Source organism: Seriola aureovittata, chromosome 4 (genome assembly GCF_021018895.1).
Source record: "Seriola aureovittata isolate HTS-2021-v1 ecotype China chromosome 4, ASM2101889v1, whole genome shotgun sequence".
NCBI lineage: Eukaryota > Metazoa > Chordata > Actinopteri > Carangiformes > Carangidae > Seriola > Seriola aureovittata.
Genome location: NC_079367.1, coordinates 4,278,891 through 4,297,647, shown reverse-complemented (window position 1 = coordinate 4,297,647; position 18,757 = coordinate 4,278,891). Strand labels below are relative to the sequence as shown.

At 42.2% G+C, this 18,757-nt stretch overlaps 1 protein-coding gene across 1 annotated transcript; it reads left to right on the top strand.

The window, feature by feature from the left end:
- Nucleotides 1–1,345: 1,345 nt before the first annotated feature.
- Nucleotides 1,346–17,695, top strand: LOC130167681 (A disintegrin and metalloproteinase with thrombospondin motifs 15). Its single transcript, XM_056374100.1, has 8 exons — nucleotides 1,346–2,621; nucleotides 5,174–5,306; nucleotides 7,059–7,226; nucleotides 10,704–10,987; nucleotides 11,060–11,237; nucleotides 11,727–11,902; nucleotides 13,268–13,443; nucleotides 14,701–17,695. The coding sequence occupies exons 1-8, from the start codon at nucleotides 1,668–1,670 to the stop codon at nucleotides 15,476–15,478; spliced, it is 2,847 nt and encodes a 948-aa protein (XP_056230075.1). The 5' UTR covers nucleotides 1,346–1,667; the 3' UTR covers nucleotides 15,479–17,695.
- The last annotated feature ends 1,062 nt before the right edge of the window (nucleotides 17,696–18,757 follow it).

The window sequence follows — 18,757 nt, the reverse complement described above, 5'->3', positions numbered from 1 at the left end:
AGCGGGCTATATAGCAGCGGCAGGACATCAATACTATGCATAGCTGGAAGTCCGCTACTTCGAGTTATTTCGGACACACACACACACACACACACACACACACACACACACACACACACACACTGGGTGTTCTGCTTTATCCCTGCACAAAAGACCCCCGTTTGACACTGACAGGCGCTGTGTGTGAGAAAGGTATAATCACATTAGAGCCAGACAATAAGAAGAATATTATCATTTAATTGTGTGTTTTTGCTCAACATGGAGAAACCTATAAGATCTGTTTTCTTCACGTGCTCTTTACCCAAAAACATTTGAATAATTTTCAGTGAATTTGTTAAAATCACACTTCACTTATAAAGGAGCAATGCCTCCAATAAACCTCTTTCTTTAATCAAAAGTTCAATAAAATCAAAGAACCAAATGTGAGTAAAACTAAATGCTGCAGATATGAAACATTTTTATGTTTATAAATATTTCTTTGTACAATAAAAGCTGCATTACATTCACGGTGCTACAGAAGATTATTCTAACAGGCTGAAGACTGGACTCATGTTCTGTCCGGCGCAATGTAAATGACTTTTATTGAGCCTGTGCGCGAGGAATGTGAGAACTTTCATCAATAAAAATGATCCTGGAGACGCAGTTTAGCGCATTAACCGGCAGATGGCGCCAGAACATTACGAACTTATCCGCGCGCACAGACACGATGATGCTCCAGCAGATTTCAGGCGCAAACAGGTGTCGCTCTTTGCCTTTGCTTTAAGTTTGCGTTTCCCTCTTTGTCTCTGTCCTCTGCAGGACGATGCGCAGAGAAAATTACATTTGCGTTTGCATGACAGTGTTTATGTTGAGTTTGATAAGAAGGTAAAATTTGATGTTTTGAAAAGGAAAGAAAATGAAAAGAAGAAATATCCACATAAATAAAAGGACATGAGAGATTTGTGGAGATGTGTTCCTTCATTAAGTTTACAGTTATGAGGTTTAAGTTTATGGTGCAGACACATTCGTTTGAAATGAATGACGAAATGTAAATATTGTATTATTATCTATCATTCATCTTTCGAAGTATTTATTATTGACATTTTGCAGTTGTTGTTTCTTGTATTGTTTTTGTTTCTTGTTGCTGTGACACAGTAATTTCCCCTGTGTGGGACTAATAAAAGACTATCTTATCTTTAAACCTCCAAATTAAACCAGTCTGTGTATGTGCGCGCGCGCGTGCGTGTTGCCTTTTGCTGCTTGTGTGTCCCCCTCTCAGTGAGGCTGGGCGGTGGGAGGGGGGCTGATGCTCCAGTTCCTGTCACACATGCTGTACAGCAACAATAATATTTGGAGAGTTACAAGTGGCTGCAGTCTGCAGCGCAAACCGAGACGCTATGACCAATGAGCTCTCTCTCTCTCTAGCGCGCGCGCGCGCACACGTTCAGGTCTCAGTTGACATCAGTGATCACCGTCAGTGTTTGTGCGCGACTTTAAAGCGCAGCTGCTCAGAGAAGTTGGTGTCCAGAGTGGAGACGGTGCAGGATGGGACAGCAGCTGGACGCCAGTGAAGGTGCTTAGTTCTGTGAGGACGCACAAGCGGCGCTGCCATTGCGCACAACTTCTCACTGCACGCGAACGCACCGCAGCTGAGTTCCAGTCAGGACTTTTCCCGTGCAGGAGCAGAGATGGCTGCACTAATTCATTCTTTCGTTGTTTTTATAAAATTCATTCTTTATCTGAAACTAACATTTTGCATGGAGGTAGACTTCTTCACACCTGTTCGCGTGGATCACCAAGAGGATGAAAAGCATCTGCACCGGCGCGCGGAGCAGGTGAATGAAAGACAGATCGTTATTAAACTAAATGCGTTCAAAGAGGAATTTTACCTGCACCTCGCGCCGGATTCTAGCTTCCTTGCACCGGGAACCTTCCCTCCTGAGAGCGGCTCCTTAGCATCCAACACCTCCGACCTCAGGGAATGCTTCTACTCCGGTGATGTCAACACAGATCCAGACTCCTTTGCCGCGCTCAGCCTGTGCAAAGGTCTCCACGGGGGGTTCTACTATAAAGGCATGGAGTATTTCATCAGCCAGGACAGGACTGAAGACGCAGCAGGATTTAGAAACTCTTTGGACAGGACGCATGTCATCCGCCGCAGGAGACGCGCTGCGCACTCAGGAGGCAACTTCACCAGCAGGTGTGGAGTTGCACCTGACACCAGCTCCACCGCTTCCCTGGAGAAATACAAGTACATGAGTGAACTGGATAACGATGGCTTAACTGAAACTGTGCTGAAAACCTTGGGGAGATCCAAGAGGTTTGCCTCAATCCCCAGATTTGTGGAGGTGCTCGTGGTGGCGGATGAATCTATGGCTAAATTTCACGGGGACGACCTGAAGCATTACCTCCTGACCCTGATGTCAGTGGCAGCCAGGCTGTACAAACACCCCAGCATTTTCAACTCCATAAACATAGTGGTGGTGGGCTTCATGGTGCTGAATGAAGCCGACAAGGGACCCAAGGTTTCCACTAATGCCGCTCTGACTCTGCGCAACTTCTGCTCCTGGCAGAAGAAGCTGAACAAACACAATGACAAGCATCCTGAGTACTGGGACACGGCCATACTCTTCACCAAGCAGGTAAGCAGCAGCAGCAGCAGCAGGGGAGGAGGAGGGAGCTCCATCAAACTCTGAACTCATCTAATACAGTGGCTGGTACAAGGAAGAGAACAGACATGCTGCACTCATACATGTGCACAGACAGATTATAAGATAAAGGGTCCTGGGCACAGAGATATGAGAAAGACAGCCAGACTGAAAGGGACACAAAATGACATTTGTAGTCTGTACAGGTGAACCACAAGACTCAGCCACGCAGAAACAACTCATCTGGCATCTCTTTGTGTTTACACTGTGATCATTGTTGTCGTTTTGTGTTCATTGTGCATCTTTTTGGGTTCATTTTGTGTCTCTTTGCAGTCGTTTTGCATCTTTGTGGTCACTTTCTCCACTTGACCTGCGACCGTTGCACCCATTCACTGATCCATCTGTGAACCAGTGTGTTATCTATCACAGCTGTTCAATGCCCTTCATTTAGTTCTGTGTTAGCTGCTTCAATGAGTCACTGGAAAAGATCAACTGAGCCAGTTCTTTCCATGAAAGACCTCACCTCTGCCTCTACAGAATAATAACTGGGTCATTGTCTGCCTTCATAAAGAACCTTCATAAAGACCAAAGCGTTTTATAAAAATACTAGAATCCAAATTTCTCCTTCATTCGAGCTGATGTGAGCTGACACTATCTGAAGCTCTCAGCATAGCCACAACTGTGAGATAATCCCATGTGGCCACCAGAGCTGTGACCGCTGACGAGTAAATCTTTCTCCACAGTCACTAACTTCTCTCTGACGTCTCGCTGTTGCTGCCTGCTTTCAATTAGGTCCAGTTTTTGGCTCCGGCTGGCCATCTGATACACAACCTCTCTCCTTCACTGCACAGCAACATATAAAAACACTTCAAGGTCAGAACGACTGAACAATCATCCCAGTGACGGGAAAGATCCCTCATTTACACTGAAGCCACTTATATATAGGAAAGTCCATGTCCAGTGTTGTTGTCCTTGTAGGGCACAATGAGCGCAGCTGCTGCGTTGGAAAAAATCTTGTAATAGGTTACGGAGAGCAAGTGGTGTGGAATACACATGGCTGGCAGAAATCGCTTCTGGCATCCCAGGGCCTCACTGAAACACTGGGTTAACAAGTTCATCATCCACAGTGTTTTCTGATTTACTTTGAACACTACAAAAGAACAAGAAAGTTATTTTTGATGAAACATAATAACACAGTCCCTGACCAGAAAGATCCAAACAGAAATAAAATAAATGTTAGATACACCCAGAGAGCCACGGGATGCAGCAAAGCATCAGTCATCCTTAAAACCAATGAGCCGTGGCCAATATTCCATTAATAATGACTTGTGTGAGAGGGAAAAGGCTTGTAACTTTTCCTATGATGTTGAGTGACAAGACTATGAGGTTACAGTTATGCTAGCTGCTTGTGAGGCTGCACATCTACTTAGGACCACTGGGGCTTTGAGCTAAATGCTAATGTCAGCATGCTAACATGCTCAGAAAAAACAATGCCAACATGCTCTAGTGTTCACCATATTAGTTTAGTGTGTAAAATGCTAACATGCTAAGAGTCTACAGCTATGTTAGCTGTATGTGATGTACTGAGGACCACTGCTGCTTTGAGCTTAATGCTAACATGATCACAAAAACAATGGTAACATGCTAACCTTTAGCATGTGTAATGTTTACCTTATCAGTTTAGAGTGTAAAAACGCTAACATTTGTTAATTTGCACAAAACACAAAGTACAGCTGAGGATAATGTCATGCAGGTAGGTGGTGCTAGATAATAAGCTAAGGGACCACCGAAGTTATTACAATTCCTCCTGATGTCTAAACAAATTCAACAATTCACTCAAAACCACAAACATCATGATGGCGCTAGAGGAAAAGTCAAGAGATCACTGTAGTCAATGGGATTCATCATTGAAGAAAATTTACAAAATTTCCTTGGATCCCATCCAACATCTGCTGAGGTATTTCAGTCTGTACCAAAGTGGTGGACCAACCGACCAACCGACCGACCGACCGACCGGTCCCAACAGCCATTGCTATTGCTGGGGAGGCTTATAAGATAACCACAGCACCATGACATGACAAGTATGGATGTTTTTTTAAGGCGTTTTGAAGTTTATGTCTGACAAGGCCAGGAAAATTAGCAAAAGTGGAAGTACCCCAAGGGGAAAAGAGTAAACAGCAAGAATTAGCCATTAAGTCATAAAGACTAAGCTGTAGTGCAGAGTGGAGTTGACATGGTTTCCCTTTACCCTGCAGGTGGGACTCATCTAGACCTCCCAAACTATCTCCTTACGTCTTACCCCTTATCCAAACACCGAGGGGAAATCTGTAATGGGCTATCTCCCCTGACCTTGTGCCGCAATATATTTTGAGAGCAGAGCAGCAATAAGCAAACCCATGTGCCATGTGCTTTGTATTAGTGCCTTCTATGGTCTATTAATGCTGCAACCACACAAAGCATGTTTGGAACATGAGTCCGATCTGATTTTTCATGCTTCCTATGACAATAAAGAAAAAATTAACCCTTATCTCTCTGTGTGTCACCAGGATCTTTGTGGGTCCACAACCTGTGATACACTTGGGATGGCTGACGTCGGGACCATGTGTGACCCGAAGAGGAGCTGCTCTGTCATCGAGGACGACGGCTTGCCCTCCGCTTTCACGACGGCCCACGAACTCGGTCAGTTGATTGGCAGGGGCTGAACTTTCATACTATGCATTCTGGATTTATGCTAATACACACCTGAGCTGTAGCAGGCCTCAGAGTGAGATGCGCTCAAGGCAAGAGCTGCATATAACCTTAACTTAAAATGTCAGAGGAATTATGCAGTCTGCTTTGACGGACGTATACACACATAATCAGTGTGCAAACCGGCCTGCCTGGAGGGCTTTGCAACTTTCTTGTGATCTATACGGCTGTGGTTCTCAGTCCTGATCCCAGAACACTGCAGGGTTTCAGTCCTACCAGCTATTTAATTACATTTACCTGATGTTCATTTGTAAATCAGCCCCTAATCAGGCGAGCAGAATCAAAACTAGCAGATCTCTGGGTCTTCCAAACGAAAGTTTAGATTTCCAAGAGTGAAATGGGAAGTTTGATACCACTCTCATGTCTGTGTATTAATTAAGGAGCTGGAGCAAGGACATGGTTAGCTTAGCTTAACAGTTACCCTGCTTTATCCAAAGTTTATAACGTCTTTAAAAGCCAACTCATTTATATGGTGCATCTTTTTATGTGCAGAAAGAGAAATGTAAAATGATTGTTTGTGGTTTTAGGGGAAGTTACATGCCTTGAGTTTTGCCTGAGAATCAACAGCTATGTCTGGTAACTGTGTGCAGATTATCAAGTTTTATCAAGTCCTGATGTCCCAGTGAGGTTGCCAGGTTTGGCTCCAACGTGTCAGAAACGAAAACCAAAAAGATGCCATAATAGGATATAACAGGATAAACAGATGAACAAACTGTTATTTTTCAAGAAAAAAAACATATAACTGCATTGAAACTGTTATGTTATAGTTTTTCTTCTAACTGAGCCCCACAGACAAGAGACTGATAACTGATGATTGATATTACATTAGCTGTTTCATGGACCTGAATTATGAGATTATACTGATTTGATTTGTGTGTCCAGTACAGCTTAAAGTAATGAATTTACAGCAACTTAACTGACAATACATACTTTTTTATTCCTCAGGAGTTTGTGATTTAGTCTGATATATATGTGAGATTTTAAAATGGAAAAAGAGCTAAAGTTGAACACTGCTAACCTGTTTTCTGATGCAGTTTAATAGATAGCATTAAAATACATGTAGTTTTACTCACTGCTAATGCTAACCCTGTTAATAATACAAGTGACTTGTTCTTTCACATTTTTAATAATCAGCGGTTGTGGGGTCTGTAAAAGAAGCAGGACTCCTGCCTCAGACCAGATGCACAAGTAACTCTTGAGGCCCCAAGAGAGGCATTGGTTTACACTAACCTCATGTATGTTAAGTAATTACACAATTTCCCCTCAACATGATCCTGTCCCCATGATTGAACAGTCTGTTTTTTTTTCTTTTGGAAAGTACTTCATGTTCATATTTAGGGAAGGACACAAATTCCTTGGGAACCAAATCCCCCCCCCCCCACCATCAGTCTAGCTTTAGAACATGGACGTATGCCACGCTGTATATTCCCATGCATACATGCATTCCTGTCTGCTATGATATTAGCTTCAAACCAGTCCAATTTGAGTCCACTTTGCCTAACACAGAGTTAACAGATGCATATTTCAGTGTCATCACCACAGAAACTTCACTGCGTCTACCAGGCAATTGTTACTAACTCCTTATCGTGTTTTAAATCACGGTGTGACTGTAAATAGACCTACTTGACTCTAACAACAGCCGTGACCTTCTTGTCTCTGTTCCCACCACCCCCCCCACCCCAGGCCACGTCTTCAACATGCCCCACGACAATGTGAAGGCATGTGAGGAGGTATTTGGGAAACTAAAGGACAACCACATGATGTCTCCCACGCTGATTCAGATTGACAGGAGCCGACCCTGGTCTGTGTGCAGCGCCGCCATCATTACCGAGTTCCTGGACAGAGGTCACGGTTAGTAAACACTTCCTGTATATGTCTCTGGACTCAGATGGACCACTAATTCTGTCCAGGCTTCACGCTGTCAGCTGGTAGTAATCTAACCCACAAGAAACAGACCTTGGCTCTAATTTATCACAGTTATACTGATTATTTCAGTAGTATGACTGAAGGACAAAAATATTTCTCTTGTATGAAGAAAATGAAGCATAGAGCACTAAAGTCACTCTTGAATTGACTGACTGGCTTTGAAGTATCCTTTACAGTCACAGCTGTGTAGCTAATAACAGCCAGTCATAATCATTCAGGTGTACATCACATTACATTCTGACCCTTCCTCACTGTTACTCTGACCTGACGTCGCTGGTGCATATAATTTCGGACAACTTATTAAGGAGTAAGCGATCATGGCGTTTCTTGCATCTGCTGCTGCCCACTTCCTCGGTGGTCCACTATGTCAGGGTTTGAAGTTGTTGGACGCTGTTTTTTGCAGGATATTGAACTGAAGAATATTTAACTCAAACTTGGTTGTGGCTGGTGATTTTGGCTGTAAGATTTCTCTTGTATTAAGATCCCATTAGCATCTTTAGGTACGTTCATCTGAGAGTTATAATTAATACTTAGTTGCATCTCAGATTACTAAAGCTCTGCTAACATCCAAAGGGAATTGAAACAAGCAATGTCTCTTGAATCAGGATACTGTTTATATCTTGCTAAATGTTCATGTATCCGTTTGAGCTTTGTCTCACATGAAAGGGGCTTTGCAAGATTTCAAGGGAAATTGCAACAAGCTTGTTGCTTCTCGGAGGTTTCATACATTTAGTTGAGGATATTTCCCCTGGAAAATCAGGAAATTTTGGTTAGTAGGCATCTGTACAGCAGTTGCCATGTCATGTTGAACGAAAGGGCATATTGTTCACGGTACAATGATGGAATAATCGATCTAAAACACATTAAAACTTCTGATACTGTTGCTAAAATACCTCACATGGGATCAGAGCTCTGGATCCGTCTCCAGAAATCCTGTTTCCAATCCAGTAAACTCAAAGTGACGCAGCTCTCAGCTTCTCAGAGAAGATTACAGCAAAGCTTTGTGAAGTGTTGGAGAATGAAAAACTAATAAAGTGGATTATGTTGTCTGCTGGTCAGATTGTTGAATATCTGGGTATATTCTGCCTTACTGTGATGTTGTTTCCAGATATCCAGCATCTGCATCAGTGGATGGGACTAGGAAAGTATTTGTTATATTAATGGAATCGACTGCAATGAATAATACACAAATACACTTGAAAAGGAAAAGAACTGCGTATATCCTAGTACTTTTCCTTCTTCCACTATCAACATTAATAAATGTTTTAATATATCATCTCCTCAGTAGCTCCTTTTCGCCAAGTTTTTCCTGCCTGAGTGTAAACTCCCATAAGTGACTGCAAGTGGATTGTGTGTAATAGACGGAATTAAACACACCAGTTCATCACCTCCACTAAAACAGACCTCTCACTTCAGAAAGCAACACCACTGTCTCTGCTACATGAGTAATTTGCTTAATCTAAACAGGTGCCTGTCCTCTCTCACATGGAGCTATCTCTGCTTTTTCTACAGACTGAAGACAAAGTTATTGATCATATAGCATTAACTGCTTTAAACTCATTCATGCATTATTTATATGATCAAATGATATCTGTCGTTGTTCATATTGTACAGTCATTTTTGAATATTGCTTTAATACTATAAATCATACAGACTTGTAAAACCTGCAGTCATTACCTTACATGAACTTCCCTGACCATCCTTGCAATGAATATTTTTAAAGAGCAAAATTGATTTTGAGACGTGATATCAGGAAGATGATACAGTTCATGTTCTTCCCACAAGATGATAACAAGTTCGCGTTACCCTTTTAGTTGATTCATATTATTTTCATATTGATGGACTGGACATGGTGCAGATCAAGGAACACTAATGGCTCTAAACCTTTTAAAATTACTGAAGATACCACCAGAGAAAAATCAAACACCGAAGAGGAAGAGATCAGCAAAAAAATCTAACCAATTAGATTGATAGGAGTGGTCCTGTACTGCTCAGTTATTGTTCCGTACATCATCTATTGCTTAGAAATATGAGGAAATACAAACAAAATGTAAAAAAATCCAGTTCTTATACTACAGGAAGAAATATCATCACATCAGATCATAAGTGGACATAACAGGAGCTATTTGTAAGTTTTAATTTAGCCAACATTAGCATTAACAGCTGTTTAGTGACCAGTCCAAGAGCTTCCGCCATTGTTGTGTTTACAGTACAAGAGGTTATAATACGTCCTGTGAGCAGCGCGACTTCTTCAGGGTAGAGTGGACGCTACAGTGACTCCCTATCGGAAAGTGACAAGACAGGGCAGCCTGGCTGTAGCTAACTGGCTAGCATTCTAACTTCATTAGATGTGATACAAATAAAAGCTAATCAAGAGAGTTGCCTTCCACCTCTGTAGACAGCTGTTGGTGAGTAAAGGAATCAAGTTTGATGCTGAACTTGCTCTGTTAAAATTTCATGATCTGATAGATTATAGTACTGCACAAATAATGTATAAAGTTCATATAAATTTGTTCATCATCAAATTTTGTGTGTGTGCGTGTAAAGAGAAACTTAAATACCAACTTTAAAGGAGCTATTTGTAAGTTTTTGCTATTGCTACATAGCTAACGTTAGCATTAACAGCTGTTTACATACGAGTCTGGAAGAAACATTGTGAGTTCAGTATCAAACTTTATTCCTTTACTCACCAACATCTGTCTCCAGAGGTGGAAAGCAACGCCAATGTTAACTGTTGTCTCTATCACATCTTTTCTGAATTTGCACATTAACCAGTTATCCCCGCCCATCTTGTCACTTTTCTATCTACCCTGACGATATAGCGCTGCTCACAGGACGTATTATAACCTCTTATCTTGTGAACACAATGACACCTAAAGCTCTTGTCAAGCAACAATCACCACCACCTGCTCCTGGCAAGAAACCACATTTGCCAGCAGAGAAAACGTATGCACATGAGTAATCATGTATATGCATATGACTAAACATAACTATTTGTTTGGCTTTTGTCTGGACTGTGTAGCTTGTGTCAATATTAATCTGTTCTTTATTTATTTCCTGAGGGAAGTTTCTTGCTTTTACGTTTCTAAATGTTCACCAGCTAGTCACTCACGTTGTCTGTCTGCTGACTGGTAGCATACAGTCGGTTTGTTAGAGCTTTTGTTCTATAAACTGAAAACAGCTGCTGCTGGAAACAGGGATGATGCTGGAAATCAAAACAGTCAATGATTAAAAAGGCTGCAACCAAAGGCCTCAGAAAACTCTGGTCATGGTGGCTTCAGATGGAAGGATATTTGAACACACTTCCAGATTTTAGTCATTAAGTCACCTCGATTTTAATATCCATATGAGGGAATGCAGCTGCAGTCTGATTTATGGCCGTGCTGTTGGTTTGTTTCACAGGAGACTGCCTGCTGGACCAGCCTCAGAGGCAGCTGTCTCTCCCTGATAATCTGCCTGGCTCCAGCTACAGCCTGCACCGTCAGTGTGAGCTAGCCTTTGGTCACGCCTCCAAACCCTGCCCGTACATGCAGCCCTGCTCCAAACTGTGGTGCACTGGGAAGGCCCGTGGACAACTGGTCTGTCAGACCCGACACTTTCCCTGGGCGGACGGCACCAGCTGTGGCAACAGCAAGGTCTGCTACCGAGGAGCCTGCACTGACAAGAACACTACCATGCACATCAAGGTGAGTGTTGACCCATCAGTCCTTCTTGGTCACTTTTTATGAGCACAACTGATGGACCACTGTCCCTCGCAGGTGGACGGCCGGTGGGGGAAGTGGGGTGCGTTTGGAGAGTGTTCCCGAAGCTGTGGTGGAGGAGTTCAGCTCGCCAAGAGACAGTGCGACAACCCGGTCCCTGAGAACGGAGGCAAATACTGCTACGGCCTTCGCATCAAATATCGCTCCTGTAACCTCAACCCCTGCCCTGACACAGGTACACTCATCTCTGTTTGAGTGTGTTCACACAGGAAGACACACAAAGGGCATCATTCATTCAGATTTTTGAGGGAGCACAATGTTTCACAATGTTATGAAAAGTTTAAATTCATCATACAAATTTACTTGCAACATGGATTAGATCTATAGAGAAGTCAGTTTATTTGTTCTCAGTTTAAAAGACCTGCAAACTATATTAGTCGGTCTCTTAGTTAAGCTTGTTTTTGTCACTTTAATGGAAAGCTATAAGTTTTCAAAATGTCTCAAATTAAATGGTCGACTTACATGCTACATTGGTTTTTTGGAAAATTGATTACATTACATTTGCAAAACACACCCAATAAGACGCCTTTTAATTGCCCGTGTTATTATTATTGTAAAATGCATATACAAGAACAGAAAGCCTGATTAGCTTAGACATGCTAACTAATCACGATCCCTCGAGGAGTTGTCAATCTACTCTATGGTTGTTTTTCTCCACCTCCAGGTAAGAGTTTCCGTGAGGAGCAATGTGAGGCGTTCAATGGCTTAAACCTGAACACCAACCGGCTGGGGTCATCTGTGGTCTGGGTACCCAAGTATTCAGGCATCTCTCCCAAGGACAAATGCAAGCTCATCTGCCGTGCTAACGGGACTGGGTACTTCTACGTCCTCGCTCCGAAGGTGTGTCCGACTTACTATTTACACTTAATCATTTCTGATATCAAACATCAGATTGTATCCGTTTGAGGCTACATACAGGCTACTACGTTTTAGTTTCAATACGCATTAGTTTTGCTACATTTTCGCTAGTTTTCCAGGCCCTAAAACTGAGTCTTTTGGAAATGCTGCTGTCCCTGTTTGAACTTGAAGACACCCCCGGTTATCAGCTTTGACTACGAGTCATGAAAGCAACATGAATAATGAAATACAAGAGTTACTTGTCTTTGCTAGCAGCTGTTGTGCAGTTAAATTCTGCATTTTACTGCTAAAACTGTTTTTGCTGTTTCTCATTTGTTGTATTTTGTGCAACTAATCAACTGCAGAGTAGATAATCTGCTTCCTGTTTACATCAGCTCATGCATACCCCGTGTACGTGGATGGTCATAGTTTCTGATGCGGAACTAAACCGGTCATCTGGACGGAGGTCATTTTTGTTTTTTAAAATAAACACAAGGTAGTGGGACGTAGGCTCAATCATAGTTCACTTTTTCTAATCACTGAAAAAGTGCAACAAGTTCAAGAACATAAATTAAGTTTACTAGATAACCCTGTAGACGGGATGTGTTCATAAAGTAGAGAAAGGCAAATCTATTCACTGCTTTCAAATTACCAGCCAATCATAATTACCCGAGGCTCATTTGAGCCTGGTAATTGCTGGCTGTGTTGTGAATGTGGCTGCATGTGGCCTGTAGACAGCAGCTCTGTCAGCTTCCATCATGCTGCTACGAATAAAAATGTCCTTAGGTCTGCCTAAAAACATGAGACGTGACTTTGGGAAATTCTCTCAATATTCTGAGCTGCTTTTGTGCTCGCTAATGAAATCTGAACTCCTTGTCATTGAACACCCCGTCGTGAGTCAAAGCCTCATGGGAGGTGAAATTGAAGCATTTATTGAGGCGCTCTGTGTTTACAGTAACTATTTGCCTAGTGTGATTTGGCTCTTATCCACAATGCAATAAGTAACAGCTAGATCCATCGGCGGCACAGCGGTGAGTGGTGCTGTGTTGGTGGCTGCTGCTGCAGGATGGATGGAGTGGTGAGAAAGGGAAACATGCAGGGATAGTATCACTTCACAGCTGTGGCTAGTCAGCTACTATTTATGCAACCAGCATGAAAACAAGTATGTAGCAGCAACACAAGGCCATATCTCGTTTACACTCATGGACACTGCACACTCTCTCTGCTCTAACTGTTTTTTTGGAGACTGGGAGTAAAAAACGTCTGTCTTGCTCTCTCTTTCTACTTTCTTACTGTTGCTCCTACTCACATATAACCCAATGACATCAGCCCAGCATGATGTAATCTCTAAAACCTCACACCCTGCAGGTTGTGGATGGGACGCCCTGCTCTCCTGACACCTCAGCCGTATGTGTTCAGGGAAAATGCATCAAGGCGGGCTGCGATGGCAAGCTGGACTCCAACAAGAAGTTTGACAAGTGTGGTGTGTGTGGTGGAGACAACCAGGGCTGCAAGAAGGTCTCAGGGATGTTCACCAAACCTGTGTAAGTCCATCGGCACATTTCAAGCGCTGGAAAAGGTCAATGTGGAGGTCGACTATATTTTATTATTAGGTTTATGTTTAGGGGTTTTCTTTTTGTTAAATGAACAAAGTAATGATAATGACAAGATTGAAGAAGTAAATTTAAAACATATTTCATCCTCGGGACGACCAGAGTTTTAAAGCAGGACGCAACGATCAAGGGCCTTCAAACAGGAGACAGGGCCAGAGGGGAGGCGTGCAGCGACACGTAAAGAAACTACAGTGAAGAAATCGTACTCCTCTCCCTGCTATTGTCTTGGCAAATTTGCAGTGACTGAAACAAAGATGAGGAACTACAGGCCGATGTCTGTCCTCTCTGGGAATATAAGAGCGCCTGTATATTGGTATTTACGTTTAGACCTCACTTCCACAGATATACAATGTATATCTGGTTCTCCGCAGAGTTTCGAACATTATAAAAGTTGCTGAAGATACAGAGATCGTCAGCGTCTTACAGGAGCAGAAACAGGGTCATGGTGCACTTCATGGTGCCAACAGTCATTCCTTCAGCTTAATGTTACCAAAACAAAGAACATGATTGTTGATTTCAGGAAATCCCCCACTGTCCTACATCAGCTAGGCTCTGAAATCTCCCGGGTAGATACTTACAAACATTTCGGGACAGCAGACTGGATCTGTTTCATCTTTTTGCATTGTAGTGTGGTATTAAAAGCTCAGCCTGTCCAGTAAAAGACTTTTGTCATTTATAATCAGCATGCTCTTAGGAAGGCCGAAGCTATTCTGGCTCTTCCAAATCATTGTCTATAAATGGAGATGATTTACTTCTGTGGCTACTCTCCCTAGAAGTGGGCGCCCAGCTAAGATCACTCAAAGACACAACTAAGAAAGATCAGTGAGGTAAAAATGAAGCCCAGAGTAAAAGCTAAATGCATAAAGGAATCACTGGAGCATGAACATCTCTGTTCATGAGTCAACCATATGTGATATATGATATGACCATATCTGGACCAAAATGTCACAGTGTTTTTTTAGTACAGAACACTCATGTAAAATCAATTTCATGTTTCCCACCAAAACATCCTGGATTTGGCAGGAAATCATCTTCATTACTTTGTTGCATTACACAATGCAAAGTGATACTGGCAAGATTTTACATCCTGAAGGGATAATATCTACTATTACTTTGCCTTAATGCATTGGTGTTGATGTATAATGTATAGCATAATTAATATTTTACATCTCCACTCTTCCTCTCCAGTCATGGCTACAACTTCGTGGTGATGCTGCCAGCAGGAGCCTCCAACATTGACATCCGTCAGCGCGGCTATCGAGGAATGGTCAGTGATGAAAACTACTTAGCTGTGAAGAATCGCTACGGGAAGTACCTCCTGAACGGCAACTACGTGGTGTCGGCTGTGGAGCGCGACCTGCTGGTGAAGGGCAGCCTGCTGCGGTACAGCGGCACCTCCACGTCCGTGGAGATTCTGCAGGCCACCAGACCCCTGCAGGAGCCTCTGACTGTGGAGGTGCTCTCTGTGGGGAAGATGACTCCACCCAGGGTGCGCTACTCTTTCTACATCTCCAAGGAGAGCAAGGAGGAGAAAACTCTGCAGAAAGAGGAGAGAAGCATCAAAGCGCAGAACAGCGTCTTAGTTGATAGCAACAAAGTAGAAGCGAAGAAGCAGGTGATGGGTAAGAGGCCAGTTAGTCACTGGGTGACAGGAAGTTGGGAATTATGCACGGTGACTTGTGGCAGCGGTCTCCAGAAGAGGCTGGTGCAGTGCCAGAGCATGGAGGGGCGTCCTGCAGTGGATTGCGACAGTGCTGACAGGCCTGCAGCAGTCAGAGCATGTGGGGATCCATGCCCCATGTGGGATGTTGGCACCTGGTCTCACTGCTCCAAGTCCTGTGGAAGGGGCTTTAAAAGGCGGCCAGTGCGCTGCATGACCGAGAATGGTGGGAATCTACCCAGAGAGCACTGCTCTGGAAGGAGGAAGCCTCAGGAACTGGACCTGTGCAACCTAAAACCATGTTAGAGCAGAACTTAAGCGGCCCATGGACTTATCTTTGGAAGTCAAACTGATGATTTGACACGACCTTTAGCCCAAATCAGCGTAACAGTGATTGTTTCGCTGTGTTGGGTAGAAATACTCTCAACTTCAGTCTGACTGTAGTTGCAGGGGAAACCCAGTGGAGATAGAGAGGATCCTCCCCCATCATGTTTACATGAAAATAAAGACGAAAAGCTGTCTGCTCGTAAACTGTCAAACCATCTGTGGCAGGTTTGACTTTCGGTTAGTCTACCTCGACCAGGAACGACGACATGATGCCTGTGTGAAGTGTACACAGAGCAGAAAGATGCAGAGACAGTGATCACACACATCTGCACACAAACATCATTTCTACACATGCAGAGGATGAAATTCCAAGTTAAGGATGGATGAAAGTCTGTGAGACTCACACTGTGCTGATATCTGTGAACTGACATTTTTCTCATTTCACTGGGGAACTAATCGATATGTGAAACACAGTACTGTATCTGCCATGTTCAAGACCTGATTGCAGTTCTTGCATCTTTCTTTGTTTATTTTTCTTGATTCGGTGCTATCGGCTGAGGTCTGCCATTCAGAGTCAGTTCATCTTAAAAAAAAATGGCTTTACAAGCTTCCAACATGACAGTCAACATTATATCCTACACACTTGAAACAGTCTTTATCAATTGGATCAATAACAAAGAATCCCTGAATTTTACTAGAGACCAAAAATCTTAAAATATTTTTTTATAAAAGGTAAATTAGTTGAGTCAGAATTAAGATGTTAGCATCGTCTTTACAGTAAATGTAGGCTGTTGTTATGGTGCAATCCTAATGCGTCTTTGCCCGTTCTGCTCAACTGTTTGTTCTGTGTTGCCAAAGAGTTATAACCTTCTACAAAGCCTTAGTTTTGTGAGAGACACGTCTCTGCATGAGCTGGACAGAAGTATGGCTTTACTCAAAGAACCATTGCGCTACATTTCTGTCATCACCTTCAAATGTTCTCCTGACTGTTAAAGCTCCCACCTCCTGCGGCTGGAGGCTTTAAAGATGGCTGTAAAAAGTTAGTCCACCAATCGATTAATCTGTCAACAGGAAATGAATGATAATCAAAGGGTGGCTTTAGTGAGTAATGTTCAAGTCAAAACTTCACTGGTTCCAGCTTCTGAACTGTGAAGGTTTTGCTGCTTGTGTCTCTTTGATGTGATGGTTAATTGAATATCTTTGGGTTTTGAACTGTTTGTTGGACAAAAGAAGCAATTTGAAGACGTCATGACGAGGTGTGGTAAATTGTGATTAGCGCTGTATAACGAACTTTAATACTTTTATGCCCAACCAAATTAGTTTCATACTATTAAGAATCAAAAAATGTCTTGTCATCTGATACCTAAGGAATAAATGAGTAAATCTCATCAGCGTCAGTGAGCCAATGAGCATGAAGCATGCTTGGACCTAGATCTAATAACGCTGGTGATTGGTTGTTTATTTACACGAACACTACAAACGTTTGAGTGTGTAATTTTCTTTTTGTAAAAAGGAGTTGATAAAATTGAGTATGTTAAGTATGATTAAGAACTGGAATTGGTGTCAGTACCAATATCCAATATTTACGAACGATGGCCAGCCCTAAATGTGACCAACATTTCTCACTAGTTTTCTCGACCAGGAAGTATCAAAATATCCGTACAGATTTCTCAAACCACTCTTAGCAGCATAAAACCACTTTACCAAATATCTATATGCTCAGTAGGTATTCCCCATGAAACATACCCATAGTGAAATTAAAGGTAAAATCCACTTTAAAACACAATCAACCACCAAACAGATATTGTTGTACTTTACATCCTGGCGTTGCATTTTGTTGTTTTGATGAACATCTCCAACACACCTGGAAATATGTGGAGTTCAAATTAATCGACAGTCTTAAAAATATTTGGTAAAAATCCATCAGACATCACAAAATGATGATAGATAACTCTTTGTACTTAAAGGTGATGAGTCTTAACATTTAACAGAAAACCCTTCAGTCTTAATCCCCAGTTTGTTTTGGTTCAGAGGGACCAGCAGTTATACCATCTAAAAGATGGTTTTGTACAGTTTTTTTTCTTTTACATCATGTACAGATAATGTTATTTTCATCAGTTGTCTTTTGTATTGTATACTATGTATACATTCATCTAGCAGTATAAAATAAAGTATATATATGAGATTATACCCATATGCTGAATCATGATTGATGATCTGTCTGTGAAAGTTTCTATTATTCAGATCTTTTACATTAAGACAATAAGGACGTTACGGATATCTGTTGTCTCCTGAACGTCTCCCTGTGCTCCTGCAGTATCTGTTACATAAGATTTCTGCTGCGCCTGCAGTCTCTCTTTACATTAGATGAGACAGTCTTCTCCAGCTGAAGCATGACCGATGAACAGTCATTCATCCACTTTGGTATTCTGCTGATTCAAGCTCTGTTGTCGCAGCTGTACTGTAATAACACACCCAGCTTGGCCAGCGCCTGCCCAGTGAACCTGACGCATTGTTGGACAGATGTCTTTCAGATTTGGACGCCCTCACCCCGAGGATTTGACCTACGTGCAGGTTTGAAGGTACTAAAATCAATATTTGTGGTTGGAAAATGTGGATGAGTCACGACATGAAACTGTTTCCACAAGGTAAAGAGAACTAACCATTACTAGTTAACTGATGGTCCTATATAAAATCGATGGAGTGCCTCTTTAACTTTATTAACCCCAGGTGAGAGGTGATTTGAAGGCCACGTATTTGCAAAATTAAACATTTTGTAAAACATCACCCTGTTTACATCCCTGTTATCTGCTGATTTACAGTAAGATAAACAGATTAGGCCTAAAACTCAAGTGGGATGAAAAAGGTCACAGTTCTGAAAACAAAGTAAGATCCAAGACTATTTCCCTGTGGAAGAAAAAGTTTAAAAAGGAGCTATTTGTAAGTTTTGCTATCCCTACACTGTCAACTTTCGCATTAGCAGCTGTAAGACTTACAAGTTTAGAAGAAATGTTGCGATTTCCTTTACTCACCAAGAGCTGTCTCCACATCGGATTAACCATACATACAGAGTAAGTATTCGAGGTACTCTAGCCAGATATTTATCCAAATTAGCCGATTTTCTGTACAGTTGATGTGAGTCAAGAAAAGTCCTTTTTCATTCCCATTTCTGACAAATGTCTGGTGAATCTGACACATTCTCAGTAGGTGTTTTCAAGATTTTAACCTTAGCAAAAAATGATTTTGCACAATGTTAAT

Excerpts from the sequence above, each read along its gene's own strand:
- LOC130167681 (XM_056374100.1), top strand. The coding sequence starts at position 1,668 with ATGGCTGCACTAATTCATTCTTTCGTTGTTTTTATAAAATTCATTCTT. Across the intron at positions 5,307-7,058 it reads CACGACGGCCCACGAACTCG|GCCACGTCTTCAACATGCCC; the intron begins GTCAGTTGATTG and ends CCCCCACCCCAG. Across the intron at positions 10,988-11,059 it reads ACACTACCATGCACATCAAG|GTGGACGGCCGGTGGGGGAA; the intron begins GTGAGTGTTGAC and ends TGTCCCTCGCAG.